This window comes from Heloderma suspectum, chromosome 3 (genome assembly GCF_057233095.1).
Source record: "Heloderma suspectum isolate Gila_16-S chromosome 3, 16-S_ref, whole genome shotgun sequence".
NCBI classification, from domain to species: Eukaryota; Metazoa; Chordata; class Lepidosauria; order Squamata; family Helodermatidae; genus Heloderma; species Heloderma suspectum.
Window position 1 is genome coordinate 257,563,987 of NC_139460.1, and position 24,682 is coordinate 257,588,668.

The window sequence follows — 24,682 nt, forward strand, 5'->3', positions numbered from 1 at the left end:
TTGATTTCCAGACTTATGTCATAGTATTATGATCACATGTATAATTTTTACATTCCTTTAAGGAGTTAATTAAAATATGAATATCCTGGGATCTCACCCCTCCCTTCATTATTTTTATTTTTCTACTCTTTGTTCTTCACGTGACATTATACTTACCTTGTCGTTCCTTGTGCTCACGTCTTGCACTTATTATGGTACTTTGAAGCTGTTGGCAGCAACTAGGTCCCCTTATAAACTATCTATTTAGCAAAGCTGAATTAGAATTTCAGGCGATCTTTGATGTGTTCCATGTCTTTGGTTGCTTTATACTTTCTCTAAAATATGGTCACCACTAGTCCGGTTTTCTGTTTGTGGCTTGGATTGGAAACAGGGAAACCAGAGCATGGGAACTGTGCAGAATCCTCGCTCATTTAGTTGTGTTGCTGAAAAGAAGGGGCTGTTTTATTCTTCCTTTCTAGTTAAACACACACACACACACACACACACACACACGATGTTTTTATGCTTTTCAGTGCAACAACTTCAAGGAAGGATTTCTGCCTTGATTGATTGATTGATTGATTGTATAGCACATTCACATCGCATTACAATAAAAACACAGCATAAAAATATGAAATATAAAATATAGACAGGAAGATCACAATCGTATGTCTAGGTTACAGATATAGTTTTTTGCTTCAGTTGTCAGAGCCAGGAAATCAGCAAAATCTCCATTGTAGGCTTGGTTTTGACACTCTGTCACTATGACACTCTGTCGCTTTTTGCCCTTAATTAAGCCTCACAGATTTCTGGTGCCTGATCACTGGCAAAACCAAGTCACAGAGGCCATGTTGCCTTGTGTCAGTGTAGCAGGATATGAATGGACAGAGTTCTCTGAGGAATGGCAGCAGGGCAGTCAGTATCCTTTGGGATATTACACACACACACACACACACACACACACACCACTGCCATGGAGCTAGGAGACAGAGCCTGCTGGTGAACAGGTTCCTCTTGGGAGGGTTTGGCATTCCCCAGACCCAACCTACCTTGCAACTAGGTCGCAGGGCTGCAGAGTGGCTCTATAAGAGCCTGCTGAACATTATTTAGAGGAAAGTTTCCTTTTCTTTCTAGTTTCTAGTTTATTTTTTATTAGGCTTTTCTTCCTATCTTCTTTTCTCACCACTCCTGACAGATACAGAGGGACAGGGCCTTTCAAGGGGTCAGGAGCAGAAGGGCTATCAAAGTCGGGCCTACTCCTGTTTCTTGACCCTTCATGGTCACCACATAACCCTTCTTCTGACATTTTGAAGCAACTGCTTCTCGGCGCCATTTTAATACCTTTAATTTTCAGTGTGTCTATTACAGTCATCATCTAATGTCCTCCTCTGGGTGCCTCCTCTGAGGGAGGCTCAGAAGGTGGCAATGGGGGAGAGGGCCTTCAAAGTAGTGACCCCTGATTGTGGAACCATCTCCCCAGTGAGGCCTGCCTGGCTATAACATTGTTATCTTTTTGGTGCCAGGTTAAGACCTTCCTCTACTCTCAGGCATTTGGCAGCATATGATAAGGTTTTTAATCAGGTCCTGTAATTTCTTATTGTTGATTGTTAAAATTGTTTAGGTGTGTGTGTGTGTGCGTGTGTGCGTGCATGCATGCATGTGTTCTTCAGCAAATGCCCTTTGCTTTTTCTTGTCAGTTTCAGAACCAGGCTAGACAACTGCAGGATTTCGTAACATACTCAACACCCCCTTCTCCTGGCATTTGAAGGGGTTCTTTTAAGTCACTGTTTCCAAATGCTGTTTCTTCAAAGGGAGAATGGAAAGTGCATTACAATTGACAAGATGTGTGTCAAAATAAAAACAATGGGCAGCTCTTGTGCAATTTCAGAGTTCCCCCTATTTCAGCATAGTGAAATTTTGAATTAAAAACAACAATTAATTTCAAAATCAAGTGCTAGTAAGCAATATGTTGACTGAAAAAGGAAGGAAATTTAGAAGGTCAGTTTTCTTACACTGGCAGTATAAAAGAACTGAATAATTCTGCTGACATCCTGAACTGATATCATCTTCCACTACCTACCTAGTCTTTTTCAATATGAATAAAAGTTGGAGCTTAGAAGAAAAAATAGAAAGGAATACCAAAATAATTACTTGACAACTTCTGTGCTGTAGAATACCCTCTCTGGCATCATGGTCTATGTGAGAGCTCATTTCCTAGGTTTAAATTATTTACTGCCGTTTTGGCCTTGGGACACTGCAGTTCTTTTAGGATACCCTTCCCTTTTGTCTGATCTGTTGACCTAGAGGCCCACTGATGGTTCCAGCGATATCCATGCAGGTGGAAAAATAGCTCAAGTCTGTTTTTTCAGTGATGAGATGCTCAGATTAAGTGGCCAGGCCAAAGTCAGCAGCTTATAGAGACAGATCCCTACCAGCTTGTTTTGTCACTGGATTCCTGCTGGGGTGGATGCTGTAGTACTGTCACTCTGTAGCCATCTGCAGTGGCTGGTTCTAAGCAGGGTGGTGCAGGGAGTAGGATATTTGAGCCCTGCTGCCAGATTCCCCATTTAGGATGTCTGACACCTTACAGCTATGTCCAGCTACCCATGGCTACAACAATATAATCTCATTAATTAAGAATGTTGGCAGTACCTGCTTCATAGATTTTCATACAGTGTGAAAAAGTGTAACATACACAAACTGTTCTAGAGCTTATCCTGTCATAAGTCTATGCCACTAAACAATGGCATTATGAAGAGACCTACCCTTTCTCTCCATCCAGGGTCTGGAAGAGTCAAAATATATTTACACAGTGTGCAAGGGAGTATTTTCTTCTCTTCAGAGCATAGAAAAAACCATGGCTAAGCCACTGGAGAGTTGTACTGATGGAAGCCATGAAGCTTCATAGGCTGGATAGGAAGAGGTTAAGAAGTAATTACCTTCTTCTGCATTAGGAGAATGCAGGATATAAGTACTTTCTATCTATGAGCTTTTCCACATGAGGCTGTTAATCAGCAGTTTAAAAGCACTGTAGCTTTTAACTGGGTTGCAGTTAAACCTCAAAAAAACCAAGATTATGGCAACCAGCTTGACTGATAACTGGCAAATAGAGGGAGAAAACGTGAAGGCAGTGACAGACTTTTTCTTTCTAGGCGCAAAGATTACTGCAGACGCTGACTGCAGCCAGGAAATCAGAAGACGTTTACTTCTTGGGAGGAGAGCAATGACAAATCTTAATAAAATAGTGATGAGCAGAGACATCGCACTGACAACAAAGGTCCGCATAGTTAAAGCAATGGTATTCCCCGTAGTAACCTATGGCTGCGTGAGCTGGACCATAAGGAAGGCTGAGCGAAGGAAGATAAATGCTTTTGAACTGTGGTGCTGGAGGAAAATTCTGAGAGTGCCTTGGACTGCAAGAAGATCAAACCAGTCCATACTCCAGGAAATAAAGCCAGACTGCTCACTTGAGGGAATGATATTCAAGGCAAAACTGAAGTACTTTGGCCACATCATGAGAAGACAGGATACCCTGGAGAAGATGCTGATGCTAGGGAAAGTGGAAGGCAAAAGGAAGAGGGGCCGACTAAGGGCAAGATGGATGGATGATATTCTGGAGGTGACGGACTCGACCTTGGGGGAGCTGGGGGTGGTGATGGCCGACAGGAAGCTCTGGCGTGGGCTGGTCCATGAAGTCACGAAGAGTCGGAAGTGACTGACCGAATCAACAACAACAACAAGCTGCTTTTGGTCTCATTGCAGAACTGAGGTCCGAGCACTACATGAAGAGCACTGCCATTCCTGCTTTCCCATTACATAATATCTAGGTGGCACTGTGGTATAGTGGAATAGTGCAAATACACAAGTGAAAACCACTGCTCCTTTCACTTTCACAATTAAATGCTGCATTTTTCCTGCGCTAAATAACTTGCCAAAAGTGCCCTTTAGATGCAGAAGTGAAACTGGATGGTCACAACATCGTCTAAAGAACCTGCAAACAACCATGAGCAGGGGATGACTAGTGCACGATAAATGCCTCATGTAGAAAAGCCCTACACCCACACTAAATCTTTGCATCTTCTTTCTTCCCAGGTAAAATCCTATTCCGAAGAAGTCACATTCGAGACGTAGCTGTGAAGAGACTAAAGCCCATTGATGAATATTGCAGGGTAAGAATTGTTCTTGGAAGAGTGATATTACAGTGAGCGATGGTCAGCCAAATGAATTTATGAGGAATGAGGTTAGGTGAACAGGACTGTTTTATCTTATTGGTATGTTTTCAAATGCACCATTACATGTGATCCTGTTCCATATTGGTCTCCCCACACCAGTAATTTACATTACCCAAAAGTGATCCATTGAAAAAATAGATCACTTTTTTGGCAATGTAAATTGCAGGTTTGTTGTTTATTCGGTCAGTTGCTTCCGACTCTATTTGGGATCGAGACCACAGTGTGGGGGTGAGCAAAGGGATTATTATTATTATTATTATTATATCCCACCTTTTTCCCAATAGTGGGACTCAAGGCAGCTTTACATCATTAAAACTTGTACATTTAAAACATATAAATAGGAATATGCCAAAGTTAAAAATATAATTAAATCATCAACAATATTAAAATTGTATAAAATATCAAAATTTAAAAGGCAACAATAATATAAGCAATAGTACTCATCCATCATAGTCTCACTACCCCCATGCTAGGGTTCCAATCTGGATTGGGCCTCCTGCATTTATTTTAGAGTTAAAAAAAAAAGGAAGGGAGAAAAAATACATAGCTACTAGCAATATCTTTAAAGTAACATGTAGTTAGTGCCTAAAATAAGGGGAAATGGGCAAGCAGCTTATGCTTCAGAATTTACCCTTTGAGTCCCAGAGGTGTGGTAGAAATGACAATAGATAATATGGGCCTTCATCTTAAATGAAATCAAGCCATTTTGTACCTGTGATGATTCATTACTTCTTTAATACCTCCTATAACCAGTGATTCAAAATGTCCCGAATCCATCACAAATCCAGAATGTTCAGTGTTCCACAGATCTACATAGGAGTCCCATGGTCTTTTCCAAAGGATTTATTTATTTCAAAAGTAACTATTGCATCTGGACCCTGTGCTGGCCAGGAGGGAGTCCCATCCAATATTTTTTATAATGAAAGAATAAAAGGAGGAGCTTTAAAGGTAAAAGCCCAGAAAGGAAATGAGTGTAGGGGCATTACTACACCAGCCTAAAATCCTGCATTTAAAATGGGGCTTTCTGCTTCCGTTTTAAAAGCAGGATCACAACTGACTCGCTTTACATGCCCTTCCTTTCCCCCCTCCCCCTCCCCCATCCTTCTCCCCATATCTGAGTCTTCCATTATCTTTCACTGATCTCGCTCTTCTTCTTGCTGCTTTAACTCTTTTGATGGAGGAAACTGAAGCGGAACAGAACTGGGTAATTTGATAGCTCATTATCTGCGATTTATTTAAAAATGGAACAAAGGGCATTTAGCGCAGGAGATGCCCTGGAGGGTCACAGCATCATGTAAAGAACCCGCAAACTGCCATGAAGGAGCAATCTCAATCGCAGGATAAAAGTTCAATGTGAAGGAGCCCTAGGTCCTGAAGTACTGGTTCAATGTGTTCCTGGAAGTTCATATCTGTAATATTGCAGACTGCAGCTTTGGAAGAAAGTTGGAAAGACCTACTGCCCCTTACACTTAAACAGCCTCTTTCTTCATCCAGTCAGGCTTCAGTTCTATGCACACTTGGGAGTAAATTCAACTCAGTTAAGTGGGATTTACTTCTGAGTAACCATGAACATGATTAGGCTTAATATGAGGTTAACATTCTTCCAGCATGATCCTGTGATGATAGCTGTCATTCCCAAGTAACTGTCATGATGTTGTGTTCTCCAAAATATAAACAAAAATTAGCTTCGTACTGTTTTAGAATAGTATGGAAACACTCCCATATATTCAACATCTTAACTGTATAAATACTTAGTTAAAAGAATATTAGTAAGTTGCCAGTCTATATTAAGCAGTTTTATGAATCCCCCACTGAACATGGTTATATGGAGGAAATGACATGACACCCACAGGTTTAATGCTTGCTGACTAATGGGGATCCTAATAGACCCTATTAAATAGGGTTTCTAAGATTAGTTCTGCATTTTTCATCCAGTAGGGTCAGAAGAAACAATGTAGTCAATGCATATTGACGGTAATTTGCATCAGTTTTTTAAGAGCCTGGGGCCTGAAGAAAAAAAGCGCATTAATGCTAAACTCTTTGGCTGGGGAAATGGAACTGAAATCTTATCTTATGAGATCAAGCTGTCTGTGCAACAAATGATGCAGTGTCTGGCAAATGAAGGCCTAATGGCTATCCATAACCATGCCCTCATACTGTATCCTTTGCATTAATTGTTCCGACAGGAACTGTGCAAAACATGTGCATAAGACATAATGTCATGGGTTCACTGAACAGACGTGTTGCTCAGAAGTCAGGAATTCACTCCAAGGTTGGAAGGGTGACCTCTGACCCCCCCCCCCCGAAACTGGTTACTTATCTGAGATGCAATTAATTTGGAAAGCAGACAGTTCTTTATTGGGTGAGGGTCATATCGGAGCAGTGCATGTTTGAGAAATTATTAAAGCAATGGTAGCTGCAATGATAAACTAAATGTACATCTAACTGCTAGTCAATATTAATCTTGGCCTTGTTTACTTTCTCTGTCAGTGAAACCTACCATAGCATACTCTTTTAGCGGAATCAAAATCCTTCCATTGTCAAAATTGCTCATCATCAATACTAGGCAAAGTTCAAGCCACAGCTTGGGCTGGAAAAATCATGCATTGGTTGGGGTGAAGATACATATATAGGGTTGTTGGTAGGGCTGGGTTCCATCTACCGCAGTCCTTAAAAGGCCACAGTCCCTTGTCTGCTAGAATGTTACACTTGATTTGGGGGTTGGACTTGATGGCCTTGTAGGCCCCTTCCAACCCTACTATTCTATGATTCTACTATTCTATGATCCCTGGAACATATAGATTCGGAATGTGATCATGTCAATATCCACTAACTGGATTCCTCATGTTTATGCATTTACATGGGATGCAGTGGAAAAGTAAATCATGCTTTCCTAAGGTACTAGTATTTTCTTTAGCAGCATTAACTATTGCCTTTAGTTAATTTCTGTAACAGCAGTTGTTCTGCACTGTAGATTCTAAAGCAATAAGGAGGTTCCATGTCATAAAAATCATTATCTGCTGATTTCTACAGATAAAACCCCTGTTAAAAGGACAGGAGCAAATCAGGCTAGTTCCCCCCCCCCCCCGACCAGTTGGCAACAGTGCTCAAATATTGGATGAAAGTTAGGGGGCCCTTAATGAAGTTCACACCAGAAAGGTGCAAAAGGTGGCTGAATAGCCTAATTTCATTCCATTGAGGCTGAGAACTTTCCAGCCACCACTCACACAAACACATGTATTGTTTCTTTGGAGGTTGCCCAGGTTGTAAAACTTATCTGTGGAATGGCCAAGATTCATGAATCATTGCATTATAACTCTGCCCTTCCTCCAAGAAGATCAAGGGTAGCATAAATAGTTCTCCCCTTTATCTTCACAAAAATCCTATGAGGTAGGCGAGAGATGTTGTTTGGACCAATGAGCTTCATGGCTAACAGGGGATATGCCCAGGTTACCTCCGCTCACCAGACCTCCCAAGGACTGTGTGATGTTTTGCTGCTAAGCAGCAGCTAAAGTAAATAGCTGTGCTCTGATAATTAGGCTGTTTCTGGCACAGTAACGGAAGCCTTTAAGAAGCAAGATGAGAGAGTGAGAGAGCAGAGACAGCAAGGGATATGTCTTTTCATGTAGAAACACAAACAACAAAACTTGGAATGTTTTGCTGGTAATTTAGAAAGACGGTGCGAACTGCACTTGTAAATATTTCATGCCCACTGGAATTTATCTCCCTGGACAATTGCCCTGTTAGCAGACTTGGCATTATTTTTGTGTGAATTAAACCCATCTATCTGAAGCAGCTTTCTTCTTTAAACTTCAGAGCTGTAGCCAATCTAAAAACTAAAATCTAAAAGAAAGATCTACTTCTTTATGAGCTTGCCATACCAGGGACATTTCTTGATTTAATAAGGCTTCTCAACAGCCGAATTAAGACCCTCTAAATGTGTGTGCATTGTATCTTGCACTTAATGCATAGGATGAGTTTTCCATCCCTATTTGCCAAAATGTTTAATTCCCTTCATTCACTCACCCAGAGGGAGCCAGAGATATCTTTTATTACCCTGTCCATTCCCCTTTTCTACCCCACACCTACAGAAGAACATGGAAGTATGTTTTAATTTGGTGGGTGATGTTTTGCCCCCTTTTATTGGTGTTTTGAGTTGCTGTGTTTATATTGGGGTATGTTTTTATTTTGGTAAGTGTTCATGGTTTAATTATAAGTTTGTTATTTTATTTATATTTTACTGTTCACCACCCTGAGCACCAATTTTAGTGGAAAGGTGCAACATAAATGTAAACAATAAAGAAATAAAGAAATAGACAAGCAAACCTAAGAAGACCCCAGCTGGGTTAAACCAAAGCACCTCTAGTCCTGGGTCCTGTTCCTTTGGGAAAACTAAAGTGTTGAGCTCTGGTGGCGTTCATCTTTTCTGTAGCTCTTTTTGTTATGATTAAGAACACCCACATATGCAAAATCAGTTATGTGTTTCTTAACAACAGTGCACACCATCAAGAGAAATGAGGAATGGAACAGATAGCATATTCTTTCTGTTTCTCTTGCTCTTGCATTATTAGCAATTGTATTAATTGCTTCTCCACTAACATACCTTTTCCTCTTTCCATCTGATTGAAACAGTATATCAAAAACCATCAATATAATGTTGCCAAATATTGGGTTTCATTGCAGGTAATGTGCCAAATCCAAATGCTGTGCACTAGCCCATGTGATAAGTGATGTAGAAACAGAGGGCTGATTCATATGTCACATGCTGTTTAGGTATTAGAGGTGTGAGAATTTGCCTCTTTTGAATGATCATGGTGGATTGAATCGACTAAGACAGTAGCACTTATTTCTCTTTGAAATCAGTGGGACCTAAGTCATGTCTAAGTATTCACGTTGATTTGAATGATAGCCTGGATCCAACCCACCATATTTACAAGTCTGCCAATGCAGTTTTGTACATGTTTACTCAGATGTTAAACACATTGAGTTCAATGGGGTTTACTCCCATGTAAGTGATATTAGGGGTGCTTGAATAATATGATATTTAACATTCTAATATGACTGACCTGATCTACACCTGATCCTGGACCAATGTGTGTATCAGAATGTAGATATCCATCAGATTTCACACTTCTCTGAATGTTGTGATGCAGTTCTTGGGTCAAAAAAATGTATCAAGATGCATTTAAAATGCTTATTTTGAGATTAAAATGCATATTGAAATGCATATTCTAAGAGAAAATACAGTCAAAATAGTATTTAAAGATACATAATGCTATTTTTGAATGGATTAAAAAAATGAATTGCAGATTAATGTGGAAATAGGATGAAACAGATTTATGAATGAATACATGTGAAAATGAAATACATGTGACCAGAAATGGACTTTCCATCACTAGTCAGTGTAGGATTGCAGCCTGAGTGGCCTATATCTGCAAACCACCTGCCATCCTAATTAGAAAAGTGCAGACTCACAAGGTGAAGGCAGATAATAAATTTATCTGAATTTAAGGGCTTTCCTAGACAATCTCTTTTTACTCTGAAAGATGTATTGTTGATATCCACTTGTGTGGGATCCAGATGTCTGCCCTGAATCTTCTGCTGCATGGATTGTGGTCACTGAGAAACAGTGATTATTTTCCACAACTATCATATCAGCTGAGGGCTTATCTACAGAACAAGCCTACATTGGTTTTACTTATACCAGTTTAACTCATGCTCTGTGCCTACCCACCCCTTCCTGGAAATTGTAGTGAAGGTGCATCTTTAGCACGCCTAATAGAAATATAGTTCCCAGGTTTCTCTGTAGAAAAGAGAATGACCGCCAAACAATTTCAGTTCAGAGAGTGTCTCTGAATACCAATAGCTGGGGAACATGAGCAGGAGGGTGCTGTTGCGCTCATGTCCTGCTTGTGGTCTTCTCATGGACATCTGGTTGACCACTGTGAAAACAGGATGCTGGATAGATAGGCCTTTGGTCTGATCCACTGTGGCTCTTATGTTCTTTGTGAGCTTTTAAAAAGCAATTTAGATTTCTAAAAATAAAACCTCTTTAGAGGCTGTGCACTCCCCACTCCCTCCACTCAAGTGCCAGAGGGATATGTTAGCCTTTTTTAAAAGGGCAAACATGAGCCAGTGCACCCTTTCCCCTTACAGCAGTGCCTTGCCACTTCATTAATCTTTTCCTTAAAAAAGGAAAGTGCGGGGGGCGGGGGGGAGAGAAAGCCTCTGTATTTTGTGTGCTCATCTTCTCTGGGGCTGAAGTGCATATATACTCTGATTAAAAGTAAAAGCAGAAAACTGGGGTATGACTGTCATTTGCAGCAAAGCTGTTCCTTTGAAACACAAGCCCATTGATTGCACGGGGACCACATATTGCACTACTGGAGCAATATAGGGCTAGCTCAATAGTAGAGAAAAATATTGGGTATTTTGTAGTCTGAAAAGGCTGTAAGTGTCTATTCAGAAATAAGCCCTATTGGGTTCAATGGCATTTATTCCCAGGTACGTGTGAGAACAAGTGATATTCTTTTTCTCCAATAAAGGATCAGGAATGTGCTGTGTATGCTCACACTCCCACCTCACCTCTCATACCTGGCTTAATGAACCCCTTTCTAGTTTGTCAAACTACAGTTTATTGTGACATCCGGATGGAGAGACCATGGTTTGAATAAACCAGGAGTGTAAACCAGGATCTAAACATGGTTTACAATCCTCATTTTGAGTGATCAGTCACCTCACAGTTTTTTAGTTTGTCATAATAAACTGTGGTTTGACAAATCAGGAAGTATTTATTAACATATGACAGATATGTGATGGGTTTCTTAATTTCATTATTTTATCAGGTCTTAGTATTTTATTATTAATTATTTTTAGCTGTTTTAAATTGTTTTAAATTTTTGTATGTTTTGGTCTCTGTTGTGAAATGCCTTGAGTCTTTTTCTGCGAAAGGTGTCAGATGATGATGATGATCATGTGTGCAAGGGGAGGAGAGAGGAGAGATTGCACATGAATACACCTTATTCCTGATCTTCCAAACTGAACAGAGAAAGTGACATCTGAATGCAGTCACAGAAATCTCAGGGTGCACTAATTCTGTTATAGGCTACCAGTGTTTACATTTTCAGTAATTCCTTCCTCCTATTTATATAAAAATAGTATAACATTATTCCATAAAATTAATGGGAAGCATTTGCCTTTAAACATCATCTATAGAAATAAATCTTGATGAAAGCTGTTGGGATTTTTCAACTCCTAATGCATGCAGGAAACCCTGAAAAAAGTAGAAATTACTTAGGATGGATTTTCTTAACACATGGCTCAAGCAAGACAAATCCCAACCCCATTAACATAATCACAGTCAAACCCATCTTATCAAATCACAATAATGGTAAGGAAAAATTATCTTCAAACATGAAAGGCTACCATTATCAATAGCAACACAAATATGGAAATAATTGACAATAATTGCTTTAAAGGAAAAATTGCATGGGCACAGAACATTGTGGCAGGGAACCATAGATCAGACATGTAGTAGATGAGTCAGGTCCAAGCCCAGTAGCCTTAATTGGCATAACATTCAGACTTCCAAAATATCCCCAGAACAGCCTTCCCCAACCTGGCTCCCTCCAGATGTTTTGGACTACAATTGCCAAAATTCCTGAACATTGGCCATGCTGGTTAGGGCTGATAGGAGCTCAAGTCCAAAACAGCTGGAGGGCCCTAGGTTGGGGATGTCTGATCTGGAAGGAATATTATCTTTTAAATCTGAGTTTACAGCCTAAGAGCCAGGCAACCTCATCAGTCTGGTGAATAGGTTTATGGTACCTCTAAGACAATTTGGGTATATTGAACTCTTTGGTGCCAGCTTAACTTAGAAGCAGGGAATGGAAATCAGCTGCCCCTTTAGCCTTGCCATTGTTTACTCCTTTGAATAAATATTTTCCCAGGTCAGAATTATTGCATGACTATTCAGCATCTATGTAAACAGTAGCCATCAGAAATTGGAAAGGAGTATTTCTAAAATTCTTTTGAAAAATTAAGTCATCTGGCTGGATCCCCATGGCATCATTTTGCACAGGATAATGATCAAAGCATATCTCAACCCTAAACCAAGGCCCCAAATCATGATGCACTATAGTGCTCTTGGAACAGGGAAGGATATAAATCTAAAGTAAATTAATTGGGTTGGAGGCATTGTGAAGTACAAAATGGAACCCTGCCTATCTTTAACTACAATGAATCAAATGTTCAAAGAACTCTAAATTTGTAACAAGTAATTTTCGGGTGAATTATGGTACAAATAAGATTATACTGTCAAGGAGTGTGTTTTGAATTTGCACTGGTATAAGTACAGACAAGTTTTGACCCAAAGCAGCTAGTCCTGTTGCTTAAATATAAAGCATAAGTTCTGTTTGTGTCAAAAAGACCATCCTTCTTCCTTTTGTAACAGCTAATGTTAGTGTCAGAAGGTCTTTGCTCATAGATGCTGGCTTTCTCTTTGAAAACCGAACATCACTGAAAGTATAAAGTTTTGAGCTTCCTGCTGCAATGGTCCATCATTTCCTTCAGCCACCTTTCTTTCTTACCTGCTGTAGCCAACAAGATTCACAATTTGTCCTTTATAGATAGAGGTAAGTGGGAGACTAGGAGCTTCTTCACATGTAGCTTTTATCCTACTATTGAGATTGGTTACTCACGGAAGTTTGTGGGTCCTTTAGATGATGTTGTTAACCTCTACGGCATCTCCCACACTAAATTACCTTTATTCCATTTTTTAAAAGATTGGAGGTAATGAGCTATCAAATTACAGTGCTTGAGTTCCACTTGAGTTCCCTCTGTGAAAAGAGGAAAAGCTGCAATAAGGGGAGCTAGACCACAGCGCCATCTAGCAGCTGTATAATGAAACATATGGAAGACTCAGAGAAGGGAGGAAAGAGGGGGAAGGAAGGACATGTAAAGGTAGTCTGTCATGATCCTGCATTTAAAATGGAAGCAGAAAGCCCCATTTTAAATGTGGGATTTTAGGCTGGTGTAGAGATGCTCTAGGTGCAACTGTCAGGAATGAATCTGAGCATGTGGAGATGTCTAGCAGCTCAGATTCAGAATGAGAACAGCAAGAACAGGGGGAGGCTCCCTCCCTAGTGAGCTCAGGTATGGCAAGGCCTTCTTCCCAAGACCTTGAATCACAGATGACTCAGCCTGAAGGGGCCCCCCTTTCCTCCTCCATGAGAACCTAGGTTTCAGGGGAGGAGGAGAGTGAGGGGCGTGACTTGAGAAATGCTAGGGTGCGTCGCAGAGTGAAGTGGGAAAAGTTAGAGATGGAGCTCAGACACTTCACCAGGTTGGCTATGTGTGAAAGCCTAGATAGGAGGGAGCCACCGTAAGGGAGGGGCATCCCTCCGAAGCTAGTCTGGCTGGCTGAGACGTTCTTGTTCAGACTGCTGGCAACTTCTCTAACTTCCCCTTCCACTCCTCTATTGATATTCATAATTGTGTGGATTAGCTGTTTTCATTGTAGTCTGAGAGTTTCCTAGAATTTGCATTTGTAAGGAAGCTAGTCCTTAACTAATAAGTAGTGAGCCTGAAGCCTGGTATCCTGGAGTGTGTTGATTGGGAAGGGGGAAGATGAAAGAATGTGACAGCAACATCGACTATCAGCATCACCATCTAAATGCAAGCACAACTCATCCTATCTGCTGTTTTTGCTTTCTTTTCCCATGGTGGTTGTAGATTAATATGGGACCAAGGCGTTAGCTTCCAGGAGGTGGAGGCAGTTGGTGGTGTGGTAGATGTCAGATGACCAACTAGAGCAGCCTTCTCTGACCTTGTGCCATCGGGATGTGTTGAGGTGCCACTTCCATCATTCCGATGGACTATGCTGGCTGGAAATGATGGGACTTGCAGTCCAACACATCTGGAATGCACCAGGTTGGGGAAGGGTGAATTAGATGGACACCAGGTGGCAGGTCTGAATCGGTTTGATGATCAAGTTCATATTTTCAAATGCAAAGCCCAAAATAGTCCAGTTTATGTCTTCACAAAAGTTTGTCTGCAGTCCTATTCTGAAGTTCTTTTTTCTTAACAAGTATTTCTGAGTTGATGCAATCCAAAACTTTTTAGCCTTTTCTTTCTTGTTACTTTGTTTCTATAATGGGTCACTATTTATTTGTTTGTTTGTTTATTTATAAATAACAGGCATTGGTGAAGCTTCCCCCTCACATTTCACAGTGTGATGAAGTCTTTCGATTCTTTGAGGCCAGACCAGAGGACCTAAATCCTCCTAAAGAGTAAGTTCCATTGTTGCTTTCTACTGCCACCTACGCTACTAAATTTTTGTTTGCAAGGAAGGAAGCTAAAGGTCATTACATTATATCACATCCAAAGGATGGGAGAACACTTCATTTTATTTTAAGATTTTACATCCCATGGAAATGGCTTATAATTTGGCAAACATAAGCTAGGGTGTGTGCGTGTGCGCGCGAGGGGAACATTCAAACGAACTTGGCATCAGTTTAATCAGAGGTCAAAGGAGAGAACCTTTCTCGCTTTGTTGGTTTGCGGAATTATGTTCAAGGAATCGTTAAAGTCATCAAAGTATTGGCTTTATCAGCTGAGGGAAATCCTGCCAGTTAAATATCAACTTCTAATTACCATCCACCTTCCCAGATGTACTTATGCTCAAAGTTGATTTGCAAGACTTTGATTATGATCCATGTCGGATACAATTTCCGGAGACCCTATTCTTTGGAAGCAGCAAGCAAAATCCATCACAATAAGGGCAGAAATACAGCCTCTGTTCAGCTGGAACACTGCCAATAACTACATTGTATGTGTTTCTTATAGACACCACCTCCCAGCTGTTACTGGCAGTTTGCCACCATGCCTCACAGCTGATACCAATGTAGCCTTTTGCCTAAGCTTGCCCTAGCCAACCACTTCCCTTTCATCCATGTCTTAGCCATGAAGGTGGCTAAGTTCATTAGAGCAAATGAACTCTGCTTCCATCTCCTGACCCTTACCTTATCCTCTCCAGGCTTAGAGAATCTTGGCTGCTAACATCTTTGGCCTATGCTTATCTTCTCCTATCCATCCATAGACGCAATCGACCGTAATACCGTATAATACCGTAGTATTAATACATAGTAATAATATGGTAATAATACCGTAGGTATTAGCACATCTAGGAAGAAGTTGTGAATGTCCCTCTACCTCTTCTGTCTTGTAGCTGCTTGCTAGTGGAGAACAGATACCAGGAGATTGAGGGACAAACTACATATGCTATGGATGTCCAGATGGTTTTGTTTTTGCTTTAAGCAACAGCAGGGACTTCTGAATCTGATCAGACCAGTGGTACAAGACGAGAAGGTGTTTAGCTATTCGTCCTCTGACATTTTCTTGGTCTAAATCTTTCCCCAAAGCTTTTGTTAGCCCTGCATGATACATTTTTCCTGATGAGGTTAAACAGCGGGGGGGGGGGGATTTAGACTGGGAAAACCCTCCTCCAGCACCCCTGCACCCCATGGCTGCCTTAAAATAAAGATAAAAACATTGGCGATCTGGTCACAGAGCTTTTATGTAGCTTGGCCTTTAGGCAGAAGGGTGTCAGGGCATAAAAGCAAATGTAGCATCCCCCACTTTCTGAGCACTAGCACTCTCTAAGACCACTCCTTTCCTGTTTATTGACATCAGACCGCCGTTCGCACATGGCATCCTGGATCAGGTGGTGTCTACATTGCACTCAGGCCTGCCCTGGATTCCCCATGCCTAGCAGCTCGGAATCTCCAATGTAAATTTCCCACAATTCCTGCAGAAGGCGGGCAGGGTGGGAGGAGGATGGAGGTAAAAACACCTCCTGTTTCTCCTTTTCTTTACAGCTTCATCTAGATGAGTCTCATGGCTCGTCTAGCTTATCTACCGCGTTGGGTGGGATGGGTGACAGAGAGGCTTTCAGATCCTGCCCTCTCTTCCTTCCTCCCCTCCCTGTCCAAAACCCATTGTACCACCCCTTTCCCCTTTTCCTGAGCTCTTCCTGAGCTCTGATGTTTCAACCTAGGAAGAGCAGCCACCAAACTGCTTTCCACGGTGGCTGCAAAGGGATGGGGTAGGAGGAATGGTCTGATCTCAGATTCCTCCTCCCAAGAATGTAGCAATGTCTATGGCAGAGGGGAAGCCACATCTCTTGGTCCGGGGGCTAGATTGCCACCTGGACCAAACCTGGTGGGCTGGATGATATCAAGTGAGTAGAGTTCCATCCCAAAACCCCACCCCCTCCCATGACATCATCTGTGGCAGCCCCATCCACTTTTTTTCATGCAGATAGAGGCCCAGAGCTCCATGAGCCCTTCTCTCTGCATGGAAAACATCTTGGCCAGTGCTTGCAGTGAACTTTCATCATATTGTGAGTGCCTCCTTCCCGCCCCACTTGCATCCTAATCAGGGCATGAGCGAGGTGGGAAGACTCGGCTGAGACACTATGGCTTCTGAAGGGGGGATCTGCCATATCCTATGGCCCTGGGACACTCTCCCAGGGACCATAGGATTGTTCTGCCCATTCCAAATACACATGGAGGTAATCTTTTTTTGAACCAGATTGAAGGCTGTTTAAAGGTAATATGGACAGGACAAAGTGCTGGAAAATAAATCTATTAACAGCTATTATCCATGATAATATTGGAATAGAAATACATATTCATGCATTCCGTAATCTCTGATGGCCTGAAATTGAGTTTGAACCATATGATTAATAATTATGCACTTCCTTTATTGATTCTCATACACTTCCTCCAAATGCAGATGGTACTAACTAGCTGAAGTTGGTATTTGAGACTAGATGGACCACAGCTCTGTCCCCATCAAGTATCCTTATGGCTTTTAAGCCAATGCGGTCAACAAATCCCAAAGCTAAAGTCAATCCGTGGGAGGCTTTGCACAGGCTCTAATGGGCTTTGATTCAAGGCTGTGGTGGGCAGTTGCTTGAAGGCCACATTTTTGTAAGTGTAGCTCTGTTTTCTTGGAAATAGCTTTGCATAGACTGGCAAATGTTAAAGATGCAGCAATTCCTACAATTGCCTCTCCAAGATCAAACTGAAGGGAACTTGTTTTCAGATGTAGAACGTGGCTTCTAAAGGAACATGGTTTTTCTATCAGCTTCCTGAAGACTGTAAAACCTGACTAGATTCATTGTCCCTGACCCTGAACACAATAACTTGTGACAGTATGGTTACATGAGGGATCAGAGTTGGGGACATAGCCATGTGTAAAGACTGTGTGCTTGTCCTCCTTAATTTACAATCTGCACTTCTTGCTGATGTTTACAAAGGATGTAACCTGTTTTACAGAAAGAGAAAATAAGGCACAGAGATGGGAAGTACATTGCCAAAAACCCTATAGCAGAAACCAAAATCTGCCCACTTCTCCTTTCAACACAGTCTTTTAGGGTGCAGTTCTATCAATTGCACCCTCACTGCTCAGAAGCCTCTGAACCTGGAGGCTTCTGAGATTCCTATGTCTTACTAGGCTGAAGTCAGCAGGGTGGGAGGACCAGTGGAGGCGATCTTCACTTTCCGGTCTTCCAAGCTAGATGGGCTTTTTAGTGAGGGCACTTCATAGGGGGAGGGAAGGATATTGAAGGAGGCTCAAGATAACTCATATCCTGGCCTCTCCGATCTTCTACCCTCCCCACCCACCAGAATGCCCCTCTTTCATCCTCCTCCGAAGTCGGTTGTCCAACCTTGGAGGGCAGCCAGCATGGTTCTTTCTGGGCTGGCTGTGAGGGGGTGGGGCAAGAGGGTTGGATCTCTGCCTCCCCTTCCAAGGTTGGCGTGCTGTCTCCAACCTCAGAAGTGCTCTTCTGAGCATTCCTGTGGTCCCTCAGACACTCTCCCAGGGACCATAGGATTGCTCTCTCCATCAGGAATAGAATTCAAGAAAAATCATCCTCTGTTATGTCACCCAAGGGTTTTGTGGCACCTTAAAGACTAACAAATCTATGTTGACATAAGCTTTCATGGGCAGTGTCCACTTCATAGATGCATGAAGCATTAACCTCAGATTAGCAGATCTATATACAAATGCTGAGGTGGGCAGCAAGCGGGGGCATAATAAACTCTGTTGTCAGAGGAAATGTAATGCAAAAAATACAGACAGTGATGATTTCCTTAATGGTTGCCATTCACAAAATGCCGTTGGGTGATATCACCGACATCATTCCAATGGTGAGCCAATTAACATATGTAATGTGATTTTAGAAAACTTTATTCAAACCACAAGAAATGGAATTGAATCTCTTGATCTACGTTATACTTCAGTAGTTTCATATGTACTTTTAAAATTTCAATTCCCTCTAAACACTGCAGTTTACATCCCTGCCCCCTACCTTGGCATGTGTATATAAATCTGCCAATTTAAAGTTAATGGTTCATGCACCTGAAGACATGAACAATGTCCATGAAAGCATATGCCAGAATAAATGTGTTAATCTTTAAGGTGCAGCAAGACTCTTGTTTTTGGTGCAACAGATTAATACATCTGGAAATGTTATCATGCAGTCACACTGCATGCCTCTGTAACTCTATCATTTGGGGCATGCCAAACATTTCTACACTTCCCAGCAGTTGAGGTATCTGGTTTATCCCATTCTGCCTCCCTGTGTATTAAAAGAAAAGCCCTATATAACTCTCCTTACTTTCCATGCTATATTTCCTCAGGACCCATGATATTAGACATCCTTCAAAATGGAAAACTGAGCTTCTTATGAAGCCATATGTATTTTGATCTTAGTATCTTAGGGCCATCAGCTACAGGGACTATAACAGAAATATCATAGAAACATGTGAATGGCTATAAGGAGATTGAAGGCTTACCTTCCTCTTTTTGTGTGTGATAAATTTGCATATATTGGCCCTAAAGCCTTGGAATTGGTTCAGTAGCTATGAACAGTAAATAAATAAATATATAAATGTTGTGATAGTCAAACAAACCATGTGTCTAAGTACAGAGCAGCAGGCTGATTCAGGAAATTGTAGACACATGGGAAGCCTCCTGTATAATTCCCTGAAGTTCTATATAACCAAGGTAGTTTATAATAAAAGGTATGTGCCTATCCAGTCTCCTTCCAAGGGGAAAAAACACTGCTTCTAAAAACCTCTTTTATGCATATTGATCTGCTCTCTGCTCTCTAGGAAGGTAATTAATATCTCTGGAGATCTGAAAGGTTTTGCTATGGTATGTAATTTAATTTACGTCGACAGTCCAACTGGATAACCTCTTTTTGCCTCCAGGTCAGGAGGAGGACAGCAGACACCAGCAGCCCTTTTACATATAAAGATTTTTATGTATGTGTTTTTGTTTAATGGAAGGAAGTGGAACCTTTCCCCCCACCCCCACTTCCAATGCACGCACCAAGTTGAATCAATTACAGACCTTTCGATTGACTAAAAAGTTGTCTCGTTAATCAGGCAACGTTATGTTGTTTTCACGTAAGCATTTATAAAGATTTCAGGTGGCAGGTGCCATCTCATAAGAGGTGTTCCCTCTTTTGTCTCACACAGGAAGGATGGCCTCTTCTAAGGTGGCTGCTGAGATACACACATGCATAATCCAAAACGACAGAAGTATGCTTTAAAGGAAACCTGTTGTATTATTTGGATGAAAACTTATCCTGATTTAACTGATTAATGGATCGATCAGTTACAACCTATATAACTTGACTAATATTTGTCCAATGGAGTGAGAGCCCTATGTTTCATATCTCAGCTTGTGTGCTAAACACCTCCCATGATCTGTACATAGGATTTGGAAGAAAAGCACTTTTTGGTGCGGTTCAGATGTAATATCAAACCATGATTTGGCGCTTCTTGGACTGGTCATTAAAGGCCCTTGGGCTCATGTTTTTCTTTTTCCCCTTGTGTGCTATGGTTCCTTCTCTCCCTTCCTTGTTTGTGACAAATCATAGTTTGCCACTTTGCCCGAACCTGTAAACCAGAGGTGGCCAACTTGTGGCCTTCCAGATGTTATTAGACTTCAGCTCCTGTCCTCCCCTCACTATTGGCTATGCTGGCTAAGATTGATGGAAATTGTAGTCCAACAACATCTGGAGTGCCACAAGTTGCCCACCCCTGCAGTAAATTATGGTTTTTGCTATACTAGGGCTGGAAAACAGAGTTGATCTTAGTTTCCAGTTCTGCTTTGCAGGTCAGAGACAAACCATGGTTTGTTGGTCTGGATGAAATAGGAAATGATGGTTTGCCTCAAATTGGAACGGGAAGGAGGGAATTGTGGTATACAACAAAGGAGGAGGAGGAAGTGTGCAAACCTTAGAGTTCTTAAAGGTTTCTTCACATAGTACCAAACCTTGGTTTGGCATCCCATCTAAACCATCTCAGTGTCTCTAAACACTTAATAATCAAGGAAAGATCTGGACAAGCTCTCTTTCCTGAATCTTCATTTCTATGAAGATTAGTGGGTGCCTTTTAGATTCTTTAAAGAGTACTGTATCCAAAAGATAAAACTCCACAAACAGATTATAGATAAACACTTTCTGGTCTGCAGTGAATATGCCAAAAATTGCTTGGTAAACTCACCACCACACCATCCATCTTCCACCATGTCTGTGCTGATGGTCTTTGATGCACTCTGCCCCCAGAAAGGCAAACAGCAGATCAAATAACCTCATGTTTTGACTCAGAATGACAGGCAGCTTATCAAATTATCAAAGTTTCTGATTTAATTGAAATTTCACAGATAACCCTAGACCTGACTTTAAGAACAACTACCAGAGGAAATGCCATTATGGCTGTGATCATGTCAGGGAAAGAATACCTCTTAGAGAACAGGAGATTGAAAGAATGGCAACAGCAGTAGGTGAGGAAGTCAGTCCAAAACCATAGGCCAAAAAAGGAAGTTAGGGTGGCAAAGGCCAGAAGACCTCTGGGTCAAGTAATGTGATCGGCATGAATGTTCAAGTTACCGTGGGAAGAAAGAGAGATTTCTAGGATTATGTGAAATATTTTGAACACTCAAAAGGTACTAAATAAATGCTTGTTGTTGTTGTTGTTGTTGCATTAATCAATCAAGGTTTGATGGAGAAACGTTTATTCCGTAGAGCAGGAGTGGGGAACCTCTTTAAACTTGAGGGACAAATTCCATTTTGGAGAAGCTCTCAGGGGCAAAGGCCAAAGGCAAAAGCAGCCAAAAAAAATAGTAGCAGATTTTAGCTTAAAGCTCTTACTGTCAGTAACTAAGCCTTAGGAGAGGCATTTCAACCTTTTAGAATGGGGGAAAAACTGTACAAAACCTGGGAACCCACCAAATGATTAGTGGTTGGGGGAAAGGGGCATGGCCTTCTAGGGACCCTCATTGGGCTGGATGAATGCCCTGGGCCTGCAGTTCTGCACCCCTGCTGTAGAGGCACCACCTTGAAATGTGAAGACTAGAGTTGAAGCCCTTGTGTCTCTGACAGTTTTATCCTCAGTAGTTATCCTCAGTAGAAAAGGAAGTACTTCTTCACACAGCGCATAGTTAAACTATGGAACTCGCTACCACAGGATGTGGTGATGGCCACCAATTTGGATAGCTTTAAAAGGGGGTTGGACAAATTCCTGGAGGAGAAGGCTATCAATGGCTACTGGTCTTGATGGCTGTGTGCAACCTCTAGTACCAGAGGCAGTGGGCCTATGTACACCGGTTGCTGGGGAACATGGGTCGGAGGGTGCTGTTGCACTCATTCCCTGCTTGTGGGTTCCTGGTCAACAGCTGGCAGGCCACTGTGTGAACAGAATGCTGGACTAGATGGACCCTTGCTCTGATCCAGCAGGGCTCTTCTCATGTTCTCATGTTCTTATGTATGTTCTAGTGTGGCACTGAAGTGTTCTAGCCTATGCCAATGAAGGGCAACTACAAGAGTCAAATAAGTTATGTATCCCACATTCAAGAGGTTTCAGCACCCGCCTTGGAAGACTGGCTTCAAAGCACTTGCGGCAAACCTCAGGATCTTATATCTGTCCAATTGCATTTGCTTTTAATTAGAGTCTGAAAAATTGTCAAGAAACCACGGGAAATGACTTGCCGGTAATCTGACCTACCCATTACTTAAAAAAAGAAATTGTAGGCTTAACATTTGAATCAAAAGCAATTATTTGTTGGATTATGAAGGGGAATCCAGTGTCTTAGAGTATAGAGAATGACACACTGGAGAGCAGAATCGGCAGCTTAGAAGTTCTCAAAAAGAAGCTGCCCTATGAAAAGACAGCACTGCTGCCCTGACAAATGGTCTGTTTCAGTAACAGAAAAAGGACTTATTTCATCATGTATGCCATACATTCTATGGGAATGAGAATGACAGAGAGCGCTACATATAGTCATTGGGGACTTGGTGCTTGAAAAAGGCATGGCTCTAGGGGACAGGAAATTAAATAGTAATGTTTGGGCTTCAGGACAGCACTTGCCTCTGCCTGATGGAGATATCAAAGAGGCCATATTGATGAAGAGTGCATTATGAGGCTGGCAGAGGATGAAGAATAGACTCTCCTGTAAGTTTGTGCTTTGGTGTTCCTGGATGAAAGGAGAATGGCATCATTTTCAATCATTAGCTTCATTTTTGGGGATAAAATTCCCAGTCTATTATATTTCAGTGTGTTTTTCTCATTTCATGGCTGGTTTCACTACTTCCATTACTGTTGTTGAAACCACAGTTGGTAGCAACCACCTGGCATGTGTGAGAGAAAGAGAGAGGAAGTTTGGGGTGGGGGACGAGGGATGGATATCAAATCCATCCTGATCTCTGAAGAAGTAAATTCTGTGTAAGCTAAATTTGGGGGCATGATCCATATTCTAGGGCAGAGGTGGGCAGAATGTATATCTGGATCTACTGATAGATCTCTGGGTGATGTGCAATAGATCAGCAAGGATTTCTGACTCCCAATTGTTTATCAACAGCAGCAAGAAAATGACTCCTCCCCTCACCACCCTAAATTACACTGCTGAAATGAAGAAAGCTTACGGTAACCAGGAGTGAATTTTTGCACTGAAGAACTGTGAACGCTCTTTAGTTCTGGTACTCAAAACAAATTCCTGGGCTGAGAATTCTTCAGTTCTAAGTGTATCAGCCTCTGCTTGGTGGATCTCACAGCTGTAATAAAAAGACAAAGGAGATCCTGCAAGCCTGAAGTCTGCTCAGCTGTCTTCTATAGGAAAATAACTACAAAAACATTTTGGGGGACAATCCTATACAGGACTTTTTTTGTGTCTAAACAGGGATAGGATTCAGGGCCAGACTTAGGGGTGGGTGAACTGGGCGGTTGCTGGGGGCGCCAAGCTGAGGAGGGCACCAAGCTGAGCTGAGGGGGGCACCTCAGCTGAGCTGTGGCTGTGGTTTTTTTTAATGTACTATCTACAGTGAGCTAGGGTGGCAAAAAGCAAGTGTCTGTAACCTTTCAAGGTTTTACAGGTAGTTTGGGTACTAACTACAAAAATAATCTTCCTTAATTTAGCTTTAAAATATGTGTCTTTTTCCATTTCTATTTTGATGTCATTTGTGCTAGGCAAAAATCAATGGAACACAGCTTTACTTTGAGGCAATGTTACCGAGCACTTAGCACTTCAAATACTGTAAATACTACGAGCAATATTTAAATAATAATAAAATAAAGCCATAAGGTGTAAGCTGTAAGTTGGATACCTTTTTTGTTTATAACTGTTCTTTATTATTTTTAAAGATAAAAATAATGGATATTCTAAAATAAAGAATGCTTACCAAATGATTCAAGTTCAACGAAGTTCAAGTTCAACGAACTTGAACTCTTAATACAGGAGGGAAATTATGACTTGATAGGTATAACTGAGACTTGGTGGGATGACTCTCATGACTGGAATACAGCAGTTGAAGGATATAACTTGTTCAAAAAGAACAGGAGGAACAGAAAGGGAGGCGGGGTTGCACTGTATGTGAAAAATACATATCTCTGCACAGAAATACAGGAGGAGGAGCTTGGTAGCCCCATCGAGAGCATCTGGGTTGAAATAAATGGAGCAAAGAATAAAAGGAACCTGGTGGTCGGAGTCTACTACCGGCCACCCAATCAAGGAGAAGCCAAGGATGAAACTTTTGAAAAGCAAATAGCCAATGTTTTAAGGAAGCATGATGTAGTAGTAATGGGGGACTTCAATTTCCCCGATATTTGTTGGGAGACAAATTCTGCAAAACATGGCCCCTCCAGGAAATTCCTGACTTGTGTGGCGGATAACTTCCTCCTACAGAAAGTAGAGGAAGGAACTAGAGGATCGGCTATCCTTGACTTGATCCTAACCAACAGAGATGACTTAGTGGATAAAGTAGCAGTTACAGGAACTCTGGGGGAAAGCGACCATGTTGTACTTGAGTTCTTGGTTCTAAGGGAAGCAAAAGCCGAGTGTACTCAAACGCGTACCCTGGATTTTAGGAAAGCTGATTTTAATAAACTCAGAACAATGAT

The 24,682-nt window shown here is 41.5% G+C and overlaps 1 protein-coding gene across 3 annotated transcripts in view; it reads left to right on the forward strand.

Annotated features, from left to right (window-relative positions):
- The window catches only part of SH3PXD2A (SH3 and PX domains 2A), a 374,731-nt gene that overhangs the window by 152,493 nt on the left and 197,556 nt on the right, over positions 1–24,682 (forward strand). For all 3 annotated transcript variants that reach the window (XM_084846410.1, XM_084846409.1, XM_084846411.1), the window contains 2 exons: positions 4,072–4,148; positions 14,409–14,500. In XM_084846410.1, the coding sequence (XP_084702536.1) occupies positions 4,072–4,148; positions 14,409–14,500 (169 nt within the window). The remainder of the gene's footprint in view (positions 1–4,071; positions 4,149–14,408; positions 14,501–24,682) is intronic.